The sequence below is a fragment of the Dromaius novaehollandiae genome, chromosome 7 (genome assembly GCF_036370855.1).
Source record: "Dromaius novaehollandiae isolate bDroNov1 chromosome 7, bDroNov1.hap1, whole genome shotgun sequence".
NCBI lineage: Eukaryota > Metazoa > Chordata > Aves > Casuariiformes > Dromaiidae > Dromaius > Dromaius novaehollandiae.
This window is the reverse complement of record NC_088104.1, coordinates 32,397,814-32,414,265: the sequence shown is the minus strand read 5'-3', so window position 1 is coordinate 32,414,265 and position 16,452 is coordinate 32,397,814. Positions and strand designations below refer to the sequence as shown.

Genomic DNA, 16,452 nt, shown 5'->3' with positions numbered 1-16,452 from the left:
ACTCTTTAAGCTTGACACTAACACTAAATGAAACATAATGGCCTATCATATATAACAGATCAGGCAAAGTGATCTCATGCTCCTCCTGGTGGGAGAGGAGATTTGTTCAGGTTACTGTGTGTACAAAGATTCCCTATGTAGTGCTGTAAGAGTTCTACTGAAGGGAAGAGAGAAACCTTTACTTGAAACTAAATAACACACAGAAGTGTTCCCTAGCATCACTTTATGCCATATGTATTACAGATGCACATTAAAGCAAATCCCATATTTACAGAATGCTGTATATGAAGCCTGAGTATATTTGGTATATACAGAGCTTAGCTTATTCTTCTGTTAAAAAGTGAAGAGTACTAATTCCATATCTGTCTGCTTACAGGCAATATTAAAATTCATACATAAATAGCCACTATTTCCAATTCGTATGCAATTATTGAAATTATTAAATGAAATTTACAATATATTTATTATAAAAGGCATTTCTATTATAAGACGATGGTAGGAAAAGAGCAACTGTGCTAAAATGTGTGTTTAGACCATACTTTGAAGATTACAACAGAATCCCTAAGTGGATGGAACATACATATACTTTAGTTGAGGCAAAGCTCACGTTAGCATTATTACACATTCCATGCTCCTCCTCTTTTATAACGAACCCTAAAAAAACCTTCCTATATTTTTAGTTTGGTCTGTTACTTTTTCCTTTATAAAAAGCTCTGCAAAGAACTTCAAAAAGGAATTAGAACAGTTGGCAGTACTATCTTATTCTAGGTCTGTTGCACACAGTTTGCATGCTTTCAAGGCTCAGATTAACCTAGTATGCTTTAAACAGCAGATAATTAAAAAAAATCAGCATAATAAATTACATAACATTTCATACAGGAGGACCTTAAAACGTTTTACAGACTATACATGCAGATCACTCCATCAGTCACTGAAAGCAAGTACCTCTGGGATGAGACGCGACAACTGTTCCAGTGTACGGCCCAGGACAGGAAGTGAAGAATACCACCACATCTAATCAAAATTGCAGGGGGAATTTAGGTAGGAAGAATGTAATTATCCACTTTGGAATCTGGCCAGACCACGGGGGTTAACATCTTATACTTATAAAGAGCCCTATGAGAATTTTAACAACCAGCAGTGCTCAGGACCTTTAATTTATGTTAGCCTGCTGGAGCAAGGTTCTTTAGCAGCACTGGTCAACTGTTACTTTATGTAGCCACAGAAGTGGGGAAAAGTGACTTCTTGGTGTTACTTGCAGTTTCTATCCCACTACTGAGTGGATTAATACTACTCAGCATGCAGTATCTGATGAAAATGCAGCAGAAGACAAATATGACTGAAAACTGCAATGAATCAGAGCAATTCTAACCAAACCCTCAAAGGCTATTCAGGAAAAAAGTGCTTCCTGCTCTAATAAGTCCTGAGTTCTCATAATGAAAGCATTTAAGATCATCAGTTGTCTCCACAGCTATATTAATAAATACTACAATGAAGGTATACATATATGAAGATACACAGTGTTAACATCAGAAATAACTATCCTCTCTCCAAAAGCAATCTCTGAGAAAAAACAGGAAACTAAAGCATGCATACAGATTAGTTTCTTCCAAATATGACGTAGCAATTGTCATTATAAACCAGATTGTATTTAATCAAGTAACATATGTTATGCTGGCAGAGATATCTGAATGCATTTGAAATCTTTTCACTTAAGTGAGATTGAAAGTTAAAGACAACAATGAAAGAAATAAAGATGAGCAGGTAGGAAGAAATATAATTGTGCAGCGCTTTCTTTTTTTCCCCCCCACCAATTGTCACTTTTAAGCAATAATAATAAATAATAATAAGAAGACGACTAGCTTCCAAGTTCCAAGTTTCCTTCATCCAAAATGAAATATCAAGGTTGTTGTGGAGCATGGCTTTTCATTCCCTTTGAACTGAAAGAAATTGGAGCAAGGTTCCAAGAGACTGCCAAATACTCTTAGAAGTTGTTTACATTATGTATCCATACCCTACAGAAGTATCTTATTTCTTCAACTAGGTTGCACACAGTTTAGAGTTATTTATCTTCCTTACCTTAGTCTACCAAAATATATGGCAGATATTTCTATTTTATTGTTTTAAAACTTGTCTAAACTTCTGTAGGTGGTGCATTTTGTTGACTTTAGCTAATCTATTTCATTCACACTGGACATGGATAATAAATAATAAAAATATCACAGTATTCTAAGTGATTCTATCTTACAAAAACTTACTTAATCTTATAATCAGAATTACTTCTTAGGATGCAAGAAACTGTCAAAGAAGAAACAACAAAATACCTCTCCAAATCATGAAAACTAGAACATTTTGGGTTGTAAGTATTCTTTGGCTGTAGAAAAGATGCTGCATATCATACAGGCAATGCTACTGCTGCAGGAGCTTTGTGATTTATACTAATGAGAAAAGCTGCCTTGACAAACACAAAACAAAGGACAGAATAGTTCAGTGCTGATGCAGCCTTTTGAACGTTAACTTTCACAGGAAATATCAAAGACCAGCATTACAAGAATCGTACAATACTGGTATATGTCTGAAAATTGTCACCAGACAGAAGTCAGAGGCACAAGTTGCTATTGTGAGCGACTTCTACCTTTAAATTTTATCTTGGGCCTTATTGTTGGCTTTCCTATGTGCTCTGATAAAGACTGCACGGTTCCTGCTTATTAAAGAGGATTCACACACAAGTATTTTAACTTCAGAAACACCCTTAAATAACCACACAACTTAGTCATTTCCATAGTACCATTATGTAAGAGTACTCCATAACATTGCAGTTTTAAGAGAGATCTTTTCTTGCTACAAGCTTATGTTAAGCAGGTCTTAGTACCAGATTGGTGTGCTCCTCTTCTCCTCCCCAAATAAACAGTTCTAGCCCACTTGTCAAGAGCTAAGCAAGTGCTTAGGTGCCTATTTCCCACAAACATTCAAGATTTAATTAAGTTTTGAGTCCCTAAAAACTAAACTTTGAAACGCATTTAGAAGGTTTTCAGATGTGCTAATCTCCTATTGATTTCAAAACATTTAGGAAAATATTAGCTCTGGTTTAGAATCTGTGTGTCCTTATGATATTTAAAGATGAGCAAACCCAACAGTGTAAGGTCACTGAAAGGCTGTAAAAGATTAAAAGTTTAAGCAACAGGTACACATTTTCTAAGTTATTCCAAGTAAAACAAATATACTGAATGAGCTAGTACTCACATGGAGTGATTTCTTCTTAGTATAGCATTAGTCAAACATTGATTAATTATCTTGTCTAGAAAGGATTTGTCTTGACATTATTAGAAAGGCCTGACATTCAACTTTCACTCCACCTCAAGTATGGAAATGTAATAGGTCAAAGGTCTGAAGAAAAAAAAAAAAAAAGAAAAAAAAGAAAAAAATCCCCACAACCTTCTGCTGACCCCCACAGAAAGATGGGAGAGTCAGTGGTTTGACCCAAGAAACAATTAGAGATGACTGAAGACTAGGTAAGCTTAGTATTATTTCTAGTTAAAGTTTTGTCAAATTCTTCAAATACATTTTTGTACATGCCAGTTCATCCTTCATGAATTTACAACTCGTTACAGAAGAAACATATCCGCTCTGCTTGAAGGTCTGAATTTATTCAGCTTGGAAACTGATCTGAATAGGCAGGTTGCTTTTAGAGATAAAGGATGATTTTTCAGCCCTAGAAAGAATTGTCCTTTTCCAAGTTATAAACTCAGTTCTCATCCATATGCGCTATTTAGAGATTATGTCAACATTTCAGCAAGTAAGAGCCAAGTGAGCCAAGAGCCGGAGGTGAAGTGGCTCTATTCCTTTGTAAGAATCAAGACATGCACATCCTGTACAAATGATCATGTCAGTAAGTTAATCGCAGGCCTTCGCTTTTTACTTAACTAAACACAGTGTCATGGGCTAGAGAGTAAATTTTGTCCTTGTGATTACTAGAAATACTTTTCCTCCTTAGTTTGTACAATGTCTGTAAGATGGGAGACCTGTGCTCATATGTATTGGTACTCGTACTTCATCTGGAATGTATACAATGCTTTTATCTTTTTTGTCTGTGATTTTCTTCATAAGCAAAACACTTCTAATTTGAAATGAATATCTTAGATGAGGAAGGTTATTTTACTTTCTAGAGTAGATGCTTTGTATTAGGTACGTTCTACAGCACCGCCTCTTTGAACAACAAGGCTTATTAACAATTACAGTTTTACTACGTTTTCTACTGCAAAGTTAGGGTACACATTCTACTGTAGCCACATTACATAGGGATGGTAAAAATATTTTTCTTTTTGGAACAGCTTTTTATCAGCCTGAGTTCAACTCTGTGGGTGATGCTGGGATTAAACTTGAGTTTCTAATTCAAGTTGAAATCCAAATTATATTGATCTTCTGCTATATTAACCCTAAATGGGTAATCAGGCCAGTCTAAGTTGCATCTTTTAGTCTGACTTTTATTCATTCCTTTAACTCCAAAGGATGAAAGTCTGATCCTCTACAGTGGTAGAGCTACTTTGTGCAAGGTCTAGCGCAGACTGCCTAACAAGACAGCAATATTCCTCCATGTAATGTCACCCTGTGCAAAGGATCCTCTGTCTTTATTTCTGCTCACAATGGCAGTCTGTTAGTGCAGTTTAAAGGCTGCACAGAGTACACCAGTTATATTGTCACATCTAAACAGTTAAATTAAAGCCATCATTAATTACAATTACATTAATGTCCACAGACATTAAATTAATTGATTTCTAATCTCTTCCATACAGACTGTATGTATTATAATGTAAAGATTTTCACCTTTAACTAGATTTTATTTTGAATAGTTACTCCTGCTTACTGTGGTATTATAGTACATAGTTTTCCGAAAGGTGAAGGGCAAAACGTTAGCTTATTTGTGTGACAACACATATCTAGTACTAGAAGAGCATCACTTTTTGTTGAAAAGTAATTATGGCAATGCAGAAGACATTTCTTGAATGCAAAGACATTAGATATTTGAATCAAAATGTCTATCATAGCTTTTCTCCAGACAACTGAAGATGCTCATTACCTATTTTCACCTGTTACAGATCTTGCTTTGATTTACAGTAGACCCACCTGGCTCCCACTAAACAACTGTAAACCACAAGTGGACCTACAAAAGTTAAGAAAACAAAACCAGAAAACTCTATACAAACAACTCCAGACTGGATTCAGAAGGACTTCCAATTAAACACCCATGCTGAAGACTGTGAGCAAGTGCTCTTACTATTATGAAATAGATTATTAAGAATAAAACTGATTAGAAAACATTGCTACTAACTGTCTAGCTGAACAGGCTTAAGCTGCAGAAATATCTATGCTGTTGAAATATGAGCACTAACCAAAGAGGCAAAATTTTTGACAAACAAAAATTAGAGCATTTGTGCAATTCGCAGGGTCAGCACTGTTAATTTACAAGACGACCACAGCACATTGAGGACCTTTCTTGGTTTTCTCTAAACACGTTCTATCATACAGATATCAAACACTGTGTCATGTATTCATAATAATTAAGTGACAGCTTCATCTAGTTGTTTGCAATGATGTCTTAGAAAACAAAAACAAACAAAAAAGTGAACAACAGTTTGTGGGTTTAATACAAGGTGGGGAAAAAAAAAAACCAAGGAACGTATTTTGCCCCATTGGTTAAAGTGAACAAAAGTGGCCATGTATCTTAACACCTGGAAAAAGTCAGGGCATGCACAGCTGGCTGCGAGCTGGTCACACATTCCTAAGGTTACAATTACGACTAGTGTTCTCAAACCAGGCTCACTGACAAGCAGTTGCAGATGGCCAAAATGCTTATGTATGGAAATAGCTTTACTCAGCAAAATCTTAGAAAAATAATGTATCAATAGAAACACTTGTATATGTAGATATAGCACTTTCTCAGTGATGTTTTACATGACCTGTGGACTGACTGAAGAATATAATTTGAAAACAGGGAATCTTTTGTGTTGCACATCATATATATCATTTGGTACCAGAATATCATGTTTTTTTAACTGCTAGACTTCTAATGCAGTTAAAGTGGGGAAACACTATCAGTGTGTTAGGGTCTGTTCCCAGATTTGCCATCAGCCAGCTATGTGGCCACATCTACTTTTCAATATGCCAGTTTAATCACTGGACAAATGGGTATAATATTACTCATACTTGTGCATACAACTTAATGTTTCAGACTATTGGATGAACAGCAATGAATACTGTAAAGTATCATTTTATAATCTACATAAGTAATGCGGGAAAAGCATACTTATGTTTTCCTTCCTCCCTAATGGCATTTTAAGAAATACACTGTTAAATGAGAACTTCTCTGATGCTTACTGAAACAATCAAATTTCAAGCCTGGTAAAAACTGAAAAAAAATCCTGCTGAGATATGATAATATAAAATGAAACTTTTAGTTATTTACATAGCAAATCTTACAAGATATTTCTTTAGAAAGGCTGGGTGACCACATGATCAAGTGACATTTGTGATGCTGGAAGTACAGCAACTTAATAAAGGAGAAATGATAACAGTTGTTATTTGGTCAAAACACAGGAGAGAAAAGTTAATATTTAAAAACAATATATAAAATACTTTGAATTCAAAGTTTTCCATCTCCCGAATGCTTGGTAAAATCTATACTAAAAATGATATAGTAGAAATTATTAGACCCAGACCAATGTAGCCAAGAGCCAGCAATAAGGGCGGAAATATCAACTGAAATTTAAACTAGGACACTAACATCTATTTACACTACTTGATGAATCTTATTTTCTTAGGAAAAGAACAACTATCTTTTCCAGAACAGAACACTGGGGACACGGACGGGCACACACCCACACCCCGAAGTGTGATTATAAATATTTCAATTACAAAGTTTTTCAATAAAGAACCTGCAGAAGAGCAAGTATACAACAATACTGCTCATACCTGCTATCTTCTGAGCAACAGCCTTGTTACTGTGATTAGTACAGACTGAACAGATGAACACCTTTATACACATGATCAACAAGACCAAAAAGTCACTCTGGTTTTAATTTACTATTTGCTATAAGACTCCTATCTTAAGCAGATTTAGCATACATTTTTCAGATATTACACATACCTTGAAGTCAACAAATCACAACTGAGATTACAAATCACTCACTGTAAACTCCTATTAATACTTTGATCCAACAGCACAGAGAAGAGAAGAGCTCTCTAGAACTTTCAGCCTCCCGTTTCATCGGGCCTTAATTGCACTCCTTCATACAGAGGAAGCCTCAGTGAAGATTTGGGAATTTTGCCAGGATAATGTCTGCAAGATCACACATTGTTTCACAATTTATATTGTAAAACAGTAACCATAAAACTCTCTTAAAACCACTAATGTATGCATGCAACGTTTAAATTTATTATCATTTCATTCACAGATCTTTTTAATAACAAGCTGGATTCCTAATGTTATAGGTTAACATTAATGAATATGTCAAAGCCTCTTAAAAGGGAGGTAGTTATGAGGTAAGTTTGAACTTCTATATTCCCTTCTGTATATTAAACTTTTCAAAGATTACTTTATTAAGCCTGTAACTACAAGCACAAATGCTGATTCTAAATATATCTGTTGAACTCTAAATGACTTCTGTTTATAGAAATAGGACATAACAAGCTATTAAATCTTCCTTACAACAAACTGTGCTATGCCAAAATACTTGCTCCAGATTTCTGAGCTACAGTTAACAGACTTACACTGACCACCAAAAAGAAAACTGGTAAAACAGCTACCATTCCAACATATTTTATCATTTAAGTCTGTCTTTGAAAAGACTTGATTTTAGTCTTATTAATTCTGCATCCACACGTTAAAAAAAATTAGTGCTTGAAACTTTCTGTACTTTACATGATTTAAGAATCAATACAACACTTCCTTGCTATATAGCGCCAAATAAACTCAGAAGAAACAGGACACAGAATAATAATGATAAAATGCATAACTTTTGGTGACTCAGATTAGTATAAAGTCAGTGATTACACAGTCCTGAAGACTCCACAAGAAGTTTGTAATCAGGCAAAAATTAACTACATCCACCACTAACCATGAGGCTTGTGTTCCTTATATTGAAGGCATAACAGTGGGAACTGAGATGCAACGGTTTGGTTCCCCCTGCCGCAGCTGTGCATCCAGCTCAGTGCATTGCCCAGTTTCTTCAGTTTCCATAATCTGCAAGTGGTTTGTGCACTGTAAAGTATTTTGAGATCCTACAGTAAAGAAGCTCACAACTAGTGTAAAATATTGCTATTTTAAAAGGAGGGTATCAGTTTAGTGCTCTGTTATAGTTATATACCTGATACAGAATCACATTTACTCATTTGCAGAAGTAGACCAAAACCAGAATTTCAAATCCACACTTCCTAAAGGACTTGACAGCATTTTCAATTGCACAAAGATTGAGGTAAATAAGGCATCAAAGTTATGACTCTACTAAATGGCAATGGGATCTCACGCAACTAGTTTCAAAAAAAAAAAAAGCTTCAGATTCAGCTTCAAAATTAAATACAAGGCTGACCAGATCAGGCCTTTTTTAGCCTTGTTCCCTGCGAAGACAACACTAATACAACTGCTCTGTCTGAAACTACCTTCCAGTTATCTATGAACTTGTTCATACATCCAACCAATTTTTGACAGAAATGCGTAGTATTTCTACTCTCAAGTTTCTCCTCGAGTTTGTCATTACCTTTGTACTTACCCACGCACTAACACATGCATGCAATTGGCACGAGGGGAAGCAGGCACCTGCCATTTGCTGCATGCCTGGCAGGCACAGAGCCCCAAGGCCAGGAAGCGGCTGGTGGCCACGGGGCTGCCATGCCTGGGGAGGAGCTGCAGCTAGCGGGATGGAGACCTGCGGGGGCGAAGAGCCTCCGGATACCTTCTGGTGCATGGGATACTCCCTCACAGGAGAAACAACTTCCTTAAGTCCTAAACCATCAGGAATTTCAACTGACTGAACAGTCAACTGCCAATAATAGTCAAACTGCCTGTTTTAAGTGAGGAACCACAAGTCCAACAGCACATTGCTTTGATACATTTATTACTGATCTGTTTCAGCCAGAATTTGACAAGAATTACACCTAGAATCAGCTCTTTACAGCTAAAATGATTTGCCCTCCAACAACCACTTTATATGAAATAAACTCAAGTTAACTCCAAAAGAATATTCATTTATATTCTCTGGAAGTGAGATAACAGGACTCTCTTTAAAACTTACATAATAAACATGAGGGTGTTTTTTTTTTTCCTCCCTTTTCTTATTGAGAAAGTAAACACTCTCATCTTTCATCAGGAACACTCTGTCATTTATCTAATATAAACAGTACCAGGCTAACAAGAACAAGGGAAGACAAATTCTTTATTAGGTTATATAACTTTACCTGACTTAGCATCTTTAAAAAAAGTCAAAAAATAGGTCATCCAGGCATTAGAAAGGAGGTAGAACCTTAGCTCTACCACTGCAATTTTATTAATGTGATGATCTGACAAATGAACGATCATGTATAAATGCTTAATACAGTGTTCCTCTGTCAAAATGCTTGCTCCTTGTGAAAATTTTAAGTACTGAATCACAAAGCATTGGTGATCTAAAATATCCCAAAAATGTAATGATTCAATTAATGCTGAGTTACTCCATGCATGAATGAACAATTTGACCTGGGCTTGAATACAGTATTTTAATAATGCAGCTGCCATATTCATTGGTCTCTACATTTCCTGAAAACTAATCTGCCAAACAAGTTTTACAGTATTAATCTTCTGTGCTTCCGTTCTTTGAGTGCTGAGTTAGTAATGCTCAACTGCATGTTATTTCATTGAAATGCTACATTTTTTTTCTTTTTTTAGAACATTCACAGACACTATAATTTTAAAATTAAGACAGATATATTTTCAGTTGAAGACAAACTGCCATTGCCTTTGAACAGTTATAGGTTTCTAAGAAGTTTCAGGCCAAGTAAGGCACTAATTTTTAAGTATTTTGAAATATCTTTATCTAACTACAGGGTGCATCATATCTGCAGTTTTAAGGTATTTTTTCCAAAAGGCTGTCATAGCCACAGAGGTTATGTATTTCAATACCTTAGTAGCATAATACATTTGTTGTAAGACATTCAGAAAATCTGAGATACACTTTACCACAGCTACCTTCATAAAAAACAAGAAACCCTATGCACTAAAGAATCTTACTTGCACCATCTTATTGGCACTGTTCTAATAGGCAGTAGCTTGAAGTGTTGGACCTAACCAAGCGTGCTCTGGCTAAGCTTTACATGCGATACCAACCAACCACATACGGAGTTCACGCAAACCATATTTGTTAGCCCAAGCCCTCAAAAGCTGGTTTTTATCTCATTATAGTTTGTTTCATTTCAAAATAAAATTACAAATATAGAGAAATCCTTTGAAGAAAACCAAATTTAGAGTTGCTTTGACTGAGTAATTTAGCTCAATGGAATCATTAATAAAATTACTGATATGCAAAAGTATTTACAAATCATTGATGAAAGACTACAATAACTTTGGATAAACATTTAGAACTTGAGATATATAAATGATTTAAGAAATAACTAAGAATTCTGCAACTGTAGATGACAGCAGCATTACAGTTAATATTTAATCATGATATTGTGAGAATGTTCAGTAGTGGAAGACAGGATTAACATATTGCTTTAAAACATTCCATTACTTTCTGCATCTGTTTACTGATAATAAAAGAAACAGCTGTTCTAAACGTAACATTAACAGGTGTAAACTGTTCATTGGAGATTTTAAAACAATAATTCTCATCCATTTCCTCTTTAACTTTCAAAATGACATTGTGAGCACCACTCCTATTAGCTTACACAATTAACTTATAATTGTTTAACCTCTTCTCATGTCCACAAAACATATACATGTGGAGTTAGCTTCCTTCTCATTTTGTGCAAAAGACTCTGTTCTTATGCAGTGCACATCCTGAACTAATTCACCAGATGTTTTCCATAAAATGTTTGGTCACACTATTCAGCAGCTTTCCTTTAGCAACTGTTCTATATCAAATTTACTGCAAAAAAGCATCGTAATTATGAAGTAACACTGTATCGAATTCACAGAACTAATATCTCACTATGTTTAGTCAAACTATGAATGATAATTGAGCTTGAAATTGTATATTTACTTTAAATAAGTCCTCCAAATCATCTGCAACAATGTGTGCTTAATTCGAAGCCATTAACAAAAGATTTAACATTTCCACATTTATACTCTCCATAATTTTAGATATGATACACCATACTTAGAGAAAATAAAAGCTACATCTGGTAGCTTTCCATTTGCAAAATTAAATGGATGTACCATAAGTTTCTTGCAAGACAATTGTTAATGCAGTCCTTTAAATACTAGGTACAAAAGAGACCAAAAAAATCTAGACTCCTTCATACTTTATTCTAAGTATTACTATCATGGCTGAAAAAATGAATTTGGAGTTACAGGTTTGTTTAAAAAACAAAAACCTACAAAACACAAACCTAGACCTGCTTTACATCGACAAAATGATTTCTGAAGACCAAATACTACAAACCTTTCAAGAAAATAGGCCAGTCTTTGATGATTACTTTGATGCAAGTCAAGCCAATATGCATTTAGAAACAGAACAAAATAAGAGGCAAAAAAGCCCCGAAATGAAACCACTCACATAAATTGAGACCAAGGAATAATCGCTTGTATAACTAACTACAATAAATTACTTGGCGGTATTGGGTCTACTACTAAATAATATTCCATTTTAAATATGGAATATAGATGAAGAGCCCATTTTAACAACATACATCATAAAGATTTTACTGCTGCCAATGCCTTGCTAAGGGTTTCTGAAATAAACTGAGCGTTCCTCTGTTTTTGTTATTATTCTCTGAACTGCTACTATTCACATTAAAGGAAGAAAGGAATCCACGGAAATACTCCAAATCCTTCACACACACATATTTCTTAACACAGAGGAAACAGCAACTTCATTATTAAGATTATTAATACATTTAGAAGAGAAAAATTGAAAAGGCATTACCTCCATTTCATGTTTATACTCATATCTACAGGCAGCCAAAAATCATTCTTCGCTCAACAGATTTCCCTGTATTTAAAAAGAAAGTTAACATTCAGTGCTTTTATATGAGACCAAAACTACACAACTTTGTGGGATTTGGGTGGGGCAGGCGCTTGAGCTAGGGCTGCACTACAGGAGCTCCAAAACCGCCCAACTCGAGCACACGACGCAGGGTCCTTCGCAAAACGCAAAGCTACGTGCAACCAAGGGGGCTGTTTTTCACGTATCGTTAAGATGAGCCGAGGCTGCGGCCCGGGTGAGCCGACGCCGTCGCGAGCCCCAGCGCTTCGAGTACCGGCAAGCAGCAAAGCGGTGGTGCTCGCTCCTGGCCAACCTCACGGCGACCTACTGACCCGTTTTAACTGTTCGAAACGGTACAAAAATAAGATGCCAGCAGAGGGCAACGCAAGCGCCAGCAGCCCGGCCAGCGGGAGGGGAGGGCAGCGCAGCGCACCAGCCCTGCCCTGCCGCCGCTGCCTGCCTCGCTCTGCCGGGGGAAGCCGGGAGGGCGCGGCCCTGCCTGCCGCCACCTCGCAACAGCACGGCACCGCGGCGGTTCCCGTTTCAACTCACGCCCTGGCAAGCGGGGCACCCCGACAGCCGGCGGGAGGCGAGGCGAGGCGCGGCGCGGCGCGGCGCTGCGTGCCCTCGCCGCATCCCCGAGGTGGGAGAGGCGCAGCGCTCAAGCGCTCACCGCGCGCACCGGCCCTCACAGGTGCCGGCCGTTGGCGCGTTCCCATGGCAACCGGTAACGGCAGCCTAACGGCGCTCGCGCCGCGCGCCCGCCCGAAGCGCGGCCTCGCAGCGGCCGCCGTGGAGAGGCGGGGGGCCTCGCCCGGGCGAGGCGGGCAGCTGCCTACAGCCAGCGGTTTGATTGGAAACAACCGATGAACCGCTACTGAGCGCAGCCCGTGCCCTCTGTACTTATTTTTCTTTTCCGCAGCTCGAAATTATAAATCCATCTTCTATCCAAAAAGAGTAAACTTACTTTTATGGCATAAAAATCTAAACATTACTTTTCAGTTCAGAATTTATATGTTGCCATGCATTACTGTGATTTCTTAACTTTGTCCACCAATACCACATTAATAAAAAGCAACAGGTCAGTAATTTGCGTTTTTACATGGCCCATGTGCCTGCCTGGTGGGATGCTCCTACCCCAGACTAGTTAATACGGCCGCCTTTCAGCAGCCTTCTAAGCAGGGGTCTCCAGGCAGCAGGAGCCCGCCTAGGCCTGGTGCCACCACCACCTTTTCGTAGCGTCTGCAGCTGCTACGACAGAACAGTTAGATCACATGGAATTTTCTATCATTCCCCCTTCTTGAAATTTTTAAAACGTGCTGAGAGGCATTGCTATGGCCTTACTAGGCACAGAGTTTTTCCCTCGTTCTCTTGGATTGAGGACTGTGCGTGTTTTCCCTCCCCAAACAGTCTCTGCATGGCATTGCACTAATACGCACACCCCTTTCAGTACTAGCCCCTACTCCTGTGACTCACATCTTCTCAAGTCATTTGCCAGCTCTTGTTGATCTCAACTTTTAAGAGTGTACTGTAATTCTCAGAAACGTACTTTCATATGCCAAAGTTTAAAATATTCTGAGTTACTTGCATAGCTTAGAGAAAAGCTCTTTGGAGCCTGGACGCTAGGACTTCAATACTGATTTACAAGAGCAAACAATTTCCAAGTAGAAATGCTCCACTATGAAAGTGCAGCTACAGTAACTGCATATGGCAGTGACACATTTAAATATGTGCACGCCTCAGGTATTCCTTTAAAAATTAACATCTTATGTCCTTTGTGCAATGAATGTTGCCAGGCTCTGTTGAAAGCAGCTTCTAACCATTTACATCTAAAATATTTTGATATACTGATATTTTCTAAACCTGCAGCAATAAGAAAAGCATCAAAACAGTTTTGAACATTTCTTTACTAAATTCATAATGGAAAAAATAGTGATGCGTTGCTCTATACAGTATGAGTTTATTTTCAGTTTTCAAGTAGCATTTGAATTTAAACTCAAAAAACTCTACAAGGTGAACTTACGATAATAAAGTCATTATACAAAAGCTTTGCACAAAACATGCTGAAATTATATAGTAAGTAATGATCAAAATTAAGCAAGAGAAACATGATCCAAAGAAAATGTTCCATTTACTGAATAATTTCCTTGGATTTGTGCTTGTTAACTTCTGGAATATCTGCTAAGTGATGAAAAAAAGGACGACCATGAACACAGCCTTTATTTTCCTTTCCAAGCTGTTGCTTCATCCTGTAAATTGTGTTTTGAACATCTTCTTTTGACAAATGTAAGGGCAGCTGCCGAGCTAAACGTACTGCTTCTCCCTGTGGAAAGGAAAAACAAAACAAAACAGAACCCCAATAGTTTTAAAGTACCACTTTGTAACATACTACTTGAGGCTACCAGACAGCAGGAACTGAGCACTTGCTGTTCATAGGTCATTCTTCTCTCTCCTGCTGTCAAAAATTCTGAATCTCAGTAACCCACATGTAACTCTAAACATATCTTACTGGTCATTTCCTGACACTTCTACAATCAGTGTCCTGCTCATGCTTGCACTCTTTTTCTTTTCAGGTCCGCTCTGGCAAGAAGCTCAATGTTTCTGAATATCTTATTTCCTGTTGGCATCGGCAGCAGCTGAAGATGTTTACCAGTTCATAAGACACATTCTGCATCACAAAATTAAGACTCAACCTAAATGAAGTCATACATAGTTGACTAAAAGTTTTGAAGACACTGTACTGAAATTTTATAAGATCAATCTTGTATTAATCAAAGCCTACTGAATGCAGTTATCTCATAATACTGGAAATCAGAAGCAACTGTTAAGCACTTACTGAAGCACTCATCTACAAAGAATCAAACAACTACAACAGGAAGTTGGGCCAGTTTTTGTGGTTCCTCTCCCAAGGTGGGCCTTCCTGCCGCTGCCTTCTCTCCTGTACTACAGTAATACTGCCTAGACAGGAATGGATGAGAAACACACTCTGCCTTCACCTTGTACAAATTTGAGGCAGTGTTCATATTTTAATCTGGATATTGTCTTCGTTTGGGGTTTTTCCCCTCTCTTCCAAGGTTTAAGAGCACTGTGGACTATTCTCTACCTAGGAAGGTAACCATTTAATCATTCATGTGTTCTTTCTTCCGAGTCTCCCAAAAGATGCAGACACACTGACTGCTCAAGTGTGAACCTTATGATACAAACTGCAAATCTGAACACAGTGAACTGTGTTTCCACAGTGTTTAGCCACCAGAATGGTCAAAAAACCCCAGTTTCAACACATGGACTTCACATATTTTTTTTGAACAGAGATCTTAAGAATTGGGATTTAAGGTAGCATTAGCAGAATATCTAGACAAGGAGAAGGATTATTGTTAGTTACTCCAGCTTTACCTAGAGCCACATAAAATAGCTGTCTCCGGACAGATAATTTTATCTGTTTGCATCTCAGATATTAGCAAGAGTAACTGCAGTTCCAACTGTTGCATAATGTCTTCTTTAAGAAAACAGATTAGAAATTCTTTTATTCTAGGACCATATTTCTAGCAATTGATAATGCTGCCTGCTTGTGAAGAATACATGGTTTCCTCCCTGCCAGTACTCTGCCCAGCTGATTCACTCTTGCATTGAATAGAGTCAATTTCTTCTAAGACTCTCTTGGTTGTCTTGGTTGAGCATATGCTCAAATTCCTATAACTGCAGAAGTTATTGATATTAACTAAATACAAGCACTTGTCTCAATATCATGCAGAAGCATATGAGTTTCATTGCTCACGAGACTTATCTTTTAATGCCTTCATTTCAGTGACAGTTTGCTTTTTTGGCAAAAGCTCCCCTTCATGTATCTCTACCCTCCCTTTGAATGACTCACAGAAATTCTTTTCCTGTAAGTGGAAATGGTGTGCTTTCTGATTGTTGAGGTGTGCGTTTCATTGAGGTTTATATGAAAGTTAAGCTTCAATTAATGCCCAACTTTCATAAGCTAGTACCTTAAGTCATTTTATTCTTTTTTTTTTTTTCACAGATTTATTTATAAAGGAGTTAAATCTTCCTGACTGTTCTGGAATCAACTGCGTTCCAGAGTTTGTAAGCAATTTTATGATAATTCTGTATTCTAACATGGAGAAATGCCTGTCTATATAATGTTTCAGAATAATATAGAGGAATATTGAATTCATTCAGATTTGCCTTTCTAGTCTGAAAACTGCCTGAGTAGAAATATCTGGTGAAGACCAGCTTTCAGCTGGATGACTGCTGGTTTTGGGCACGTTTGATGGAA

At 37.4% G+C, this 16,452-nt stretch overlaps 1 protein-coding gene and 1 long non-coding RNA gene across 12 annotated transcripts in view; both read right to left on the bottom strand.

The window, feature by feature from the left end:
* LOC135328871 (uncharacterized) overlaps nt 1–12,200 on the bottom strand; it is a 37,144-nt gene extending 24,944 nt beyond the window's left edge. Inside the window, exon 1 of the long non-coding RNA XR_010390022.1 lies at nt 12,114–12,200. This is a non-coding gene — a long non-coding RNA (uncharacterized LOC135328871). The remainder of the gene's footprint in view (nt 1–12,113) is intronic.
* Nucleotides 12,201–14,062: 1,862 nt separating this feature from the next.
* Nucleotides 14,063–16,452, bottom strand: part of PMS1 (PMS1 homolog 1, mismatch repair system component) — a 47,853-nt gene continuing 45,463 nt past the window's right edge. For 10 of the 11 annotated variants that reach the window (XM_064515081.1, XM_064515076.1, XM_064515080.1 and 7 more), the window contains one exon: nt 14,063–14,496. In XM_064515081.1, coding sequence (XP_064371151.1) covers nt 14,305–14,496 — 192 coding nt within the window. In that variant the 3' untranslated portion in view covers nt 14,063–14,304. The remainder of the gene's footprint in view (nt 14,497–16,452) is intronic. The other variant, XR_010390015.1, reaches the window with a different exon arrangement.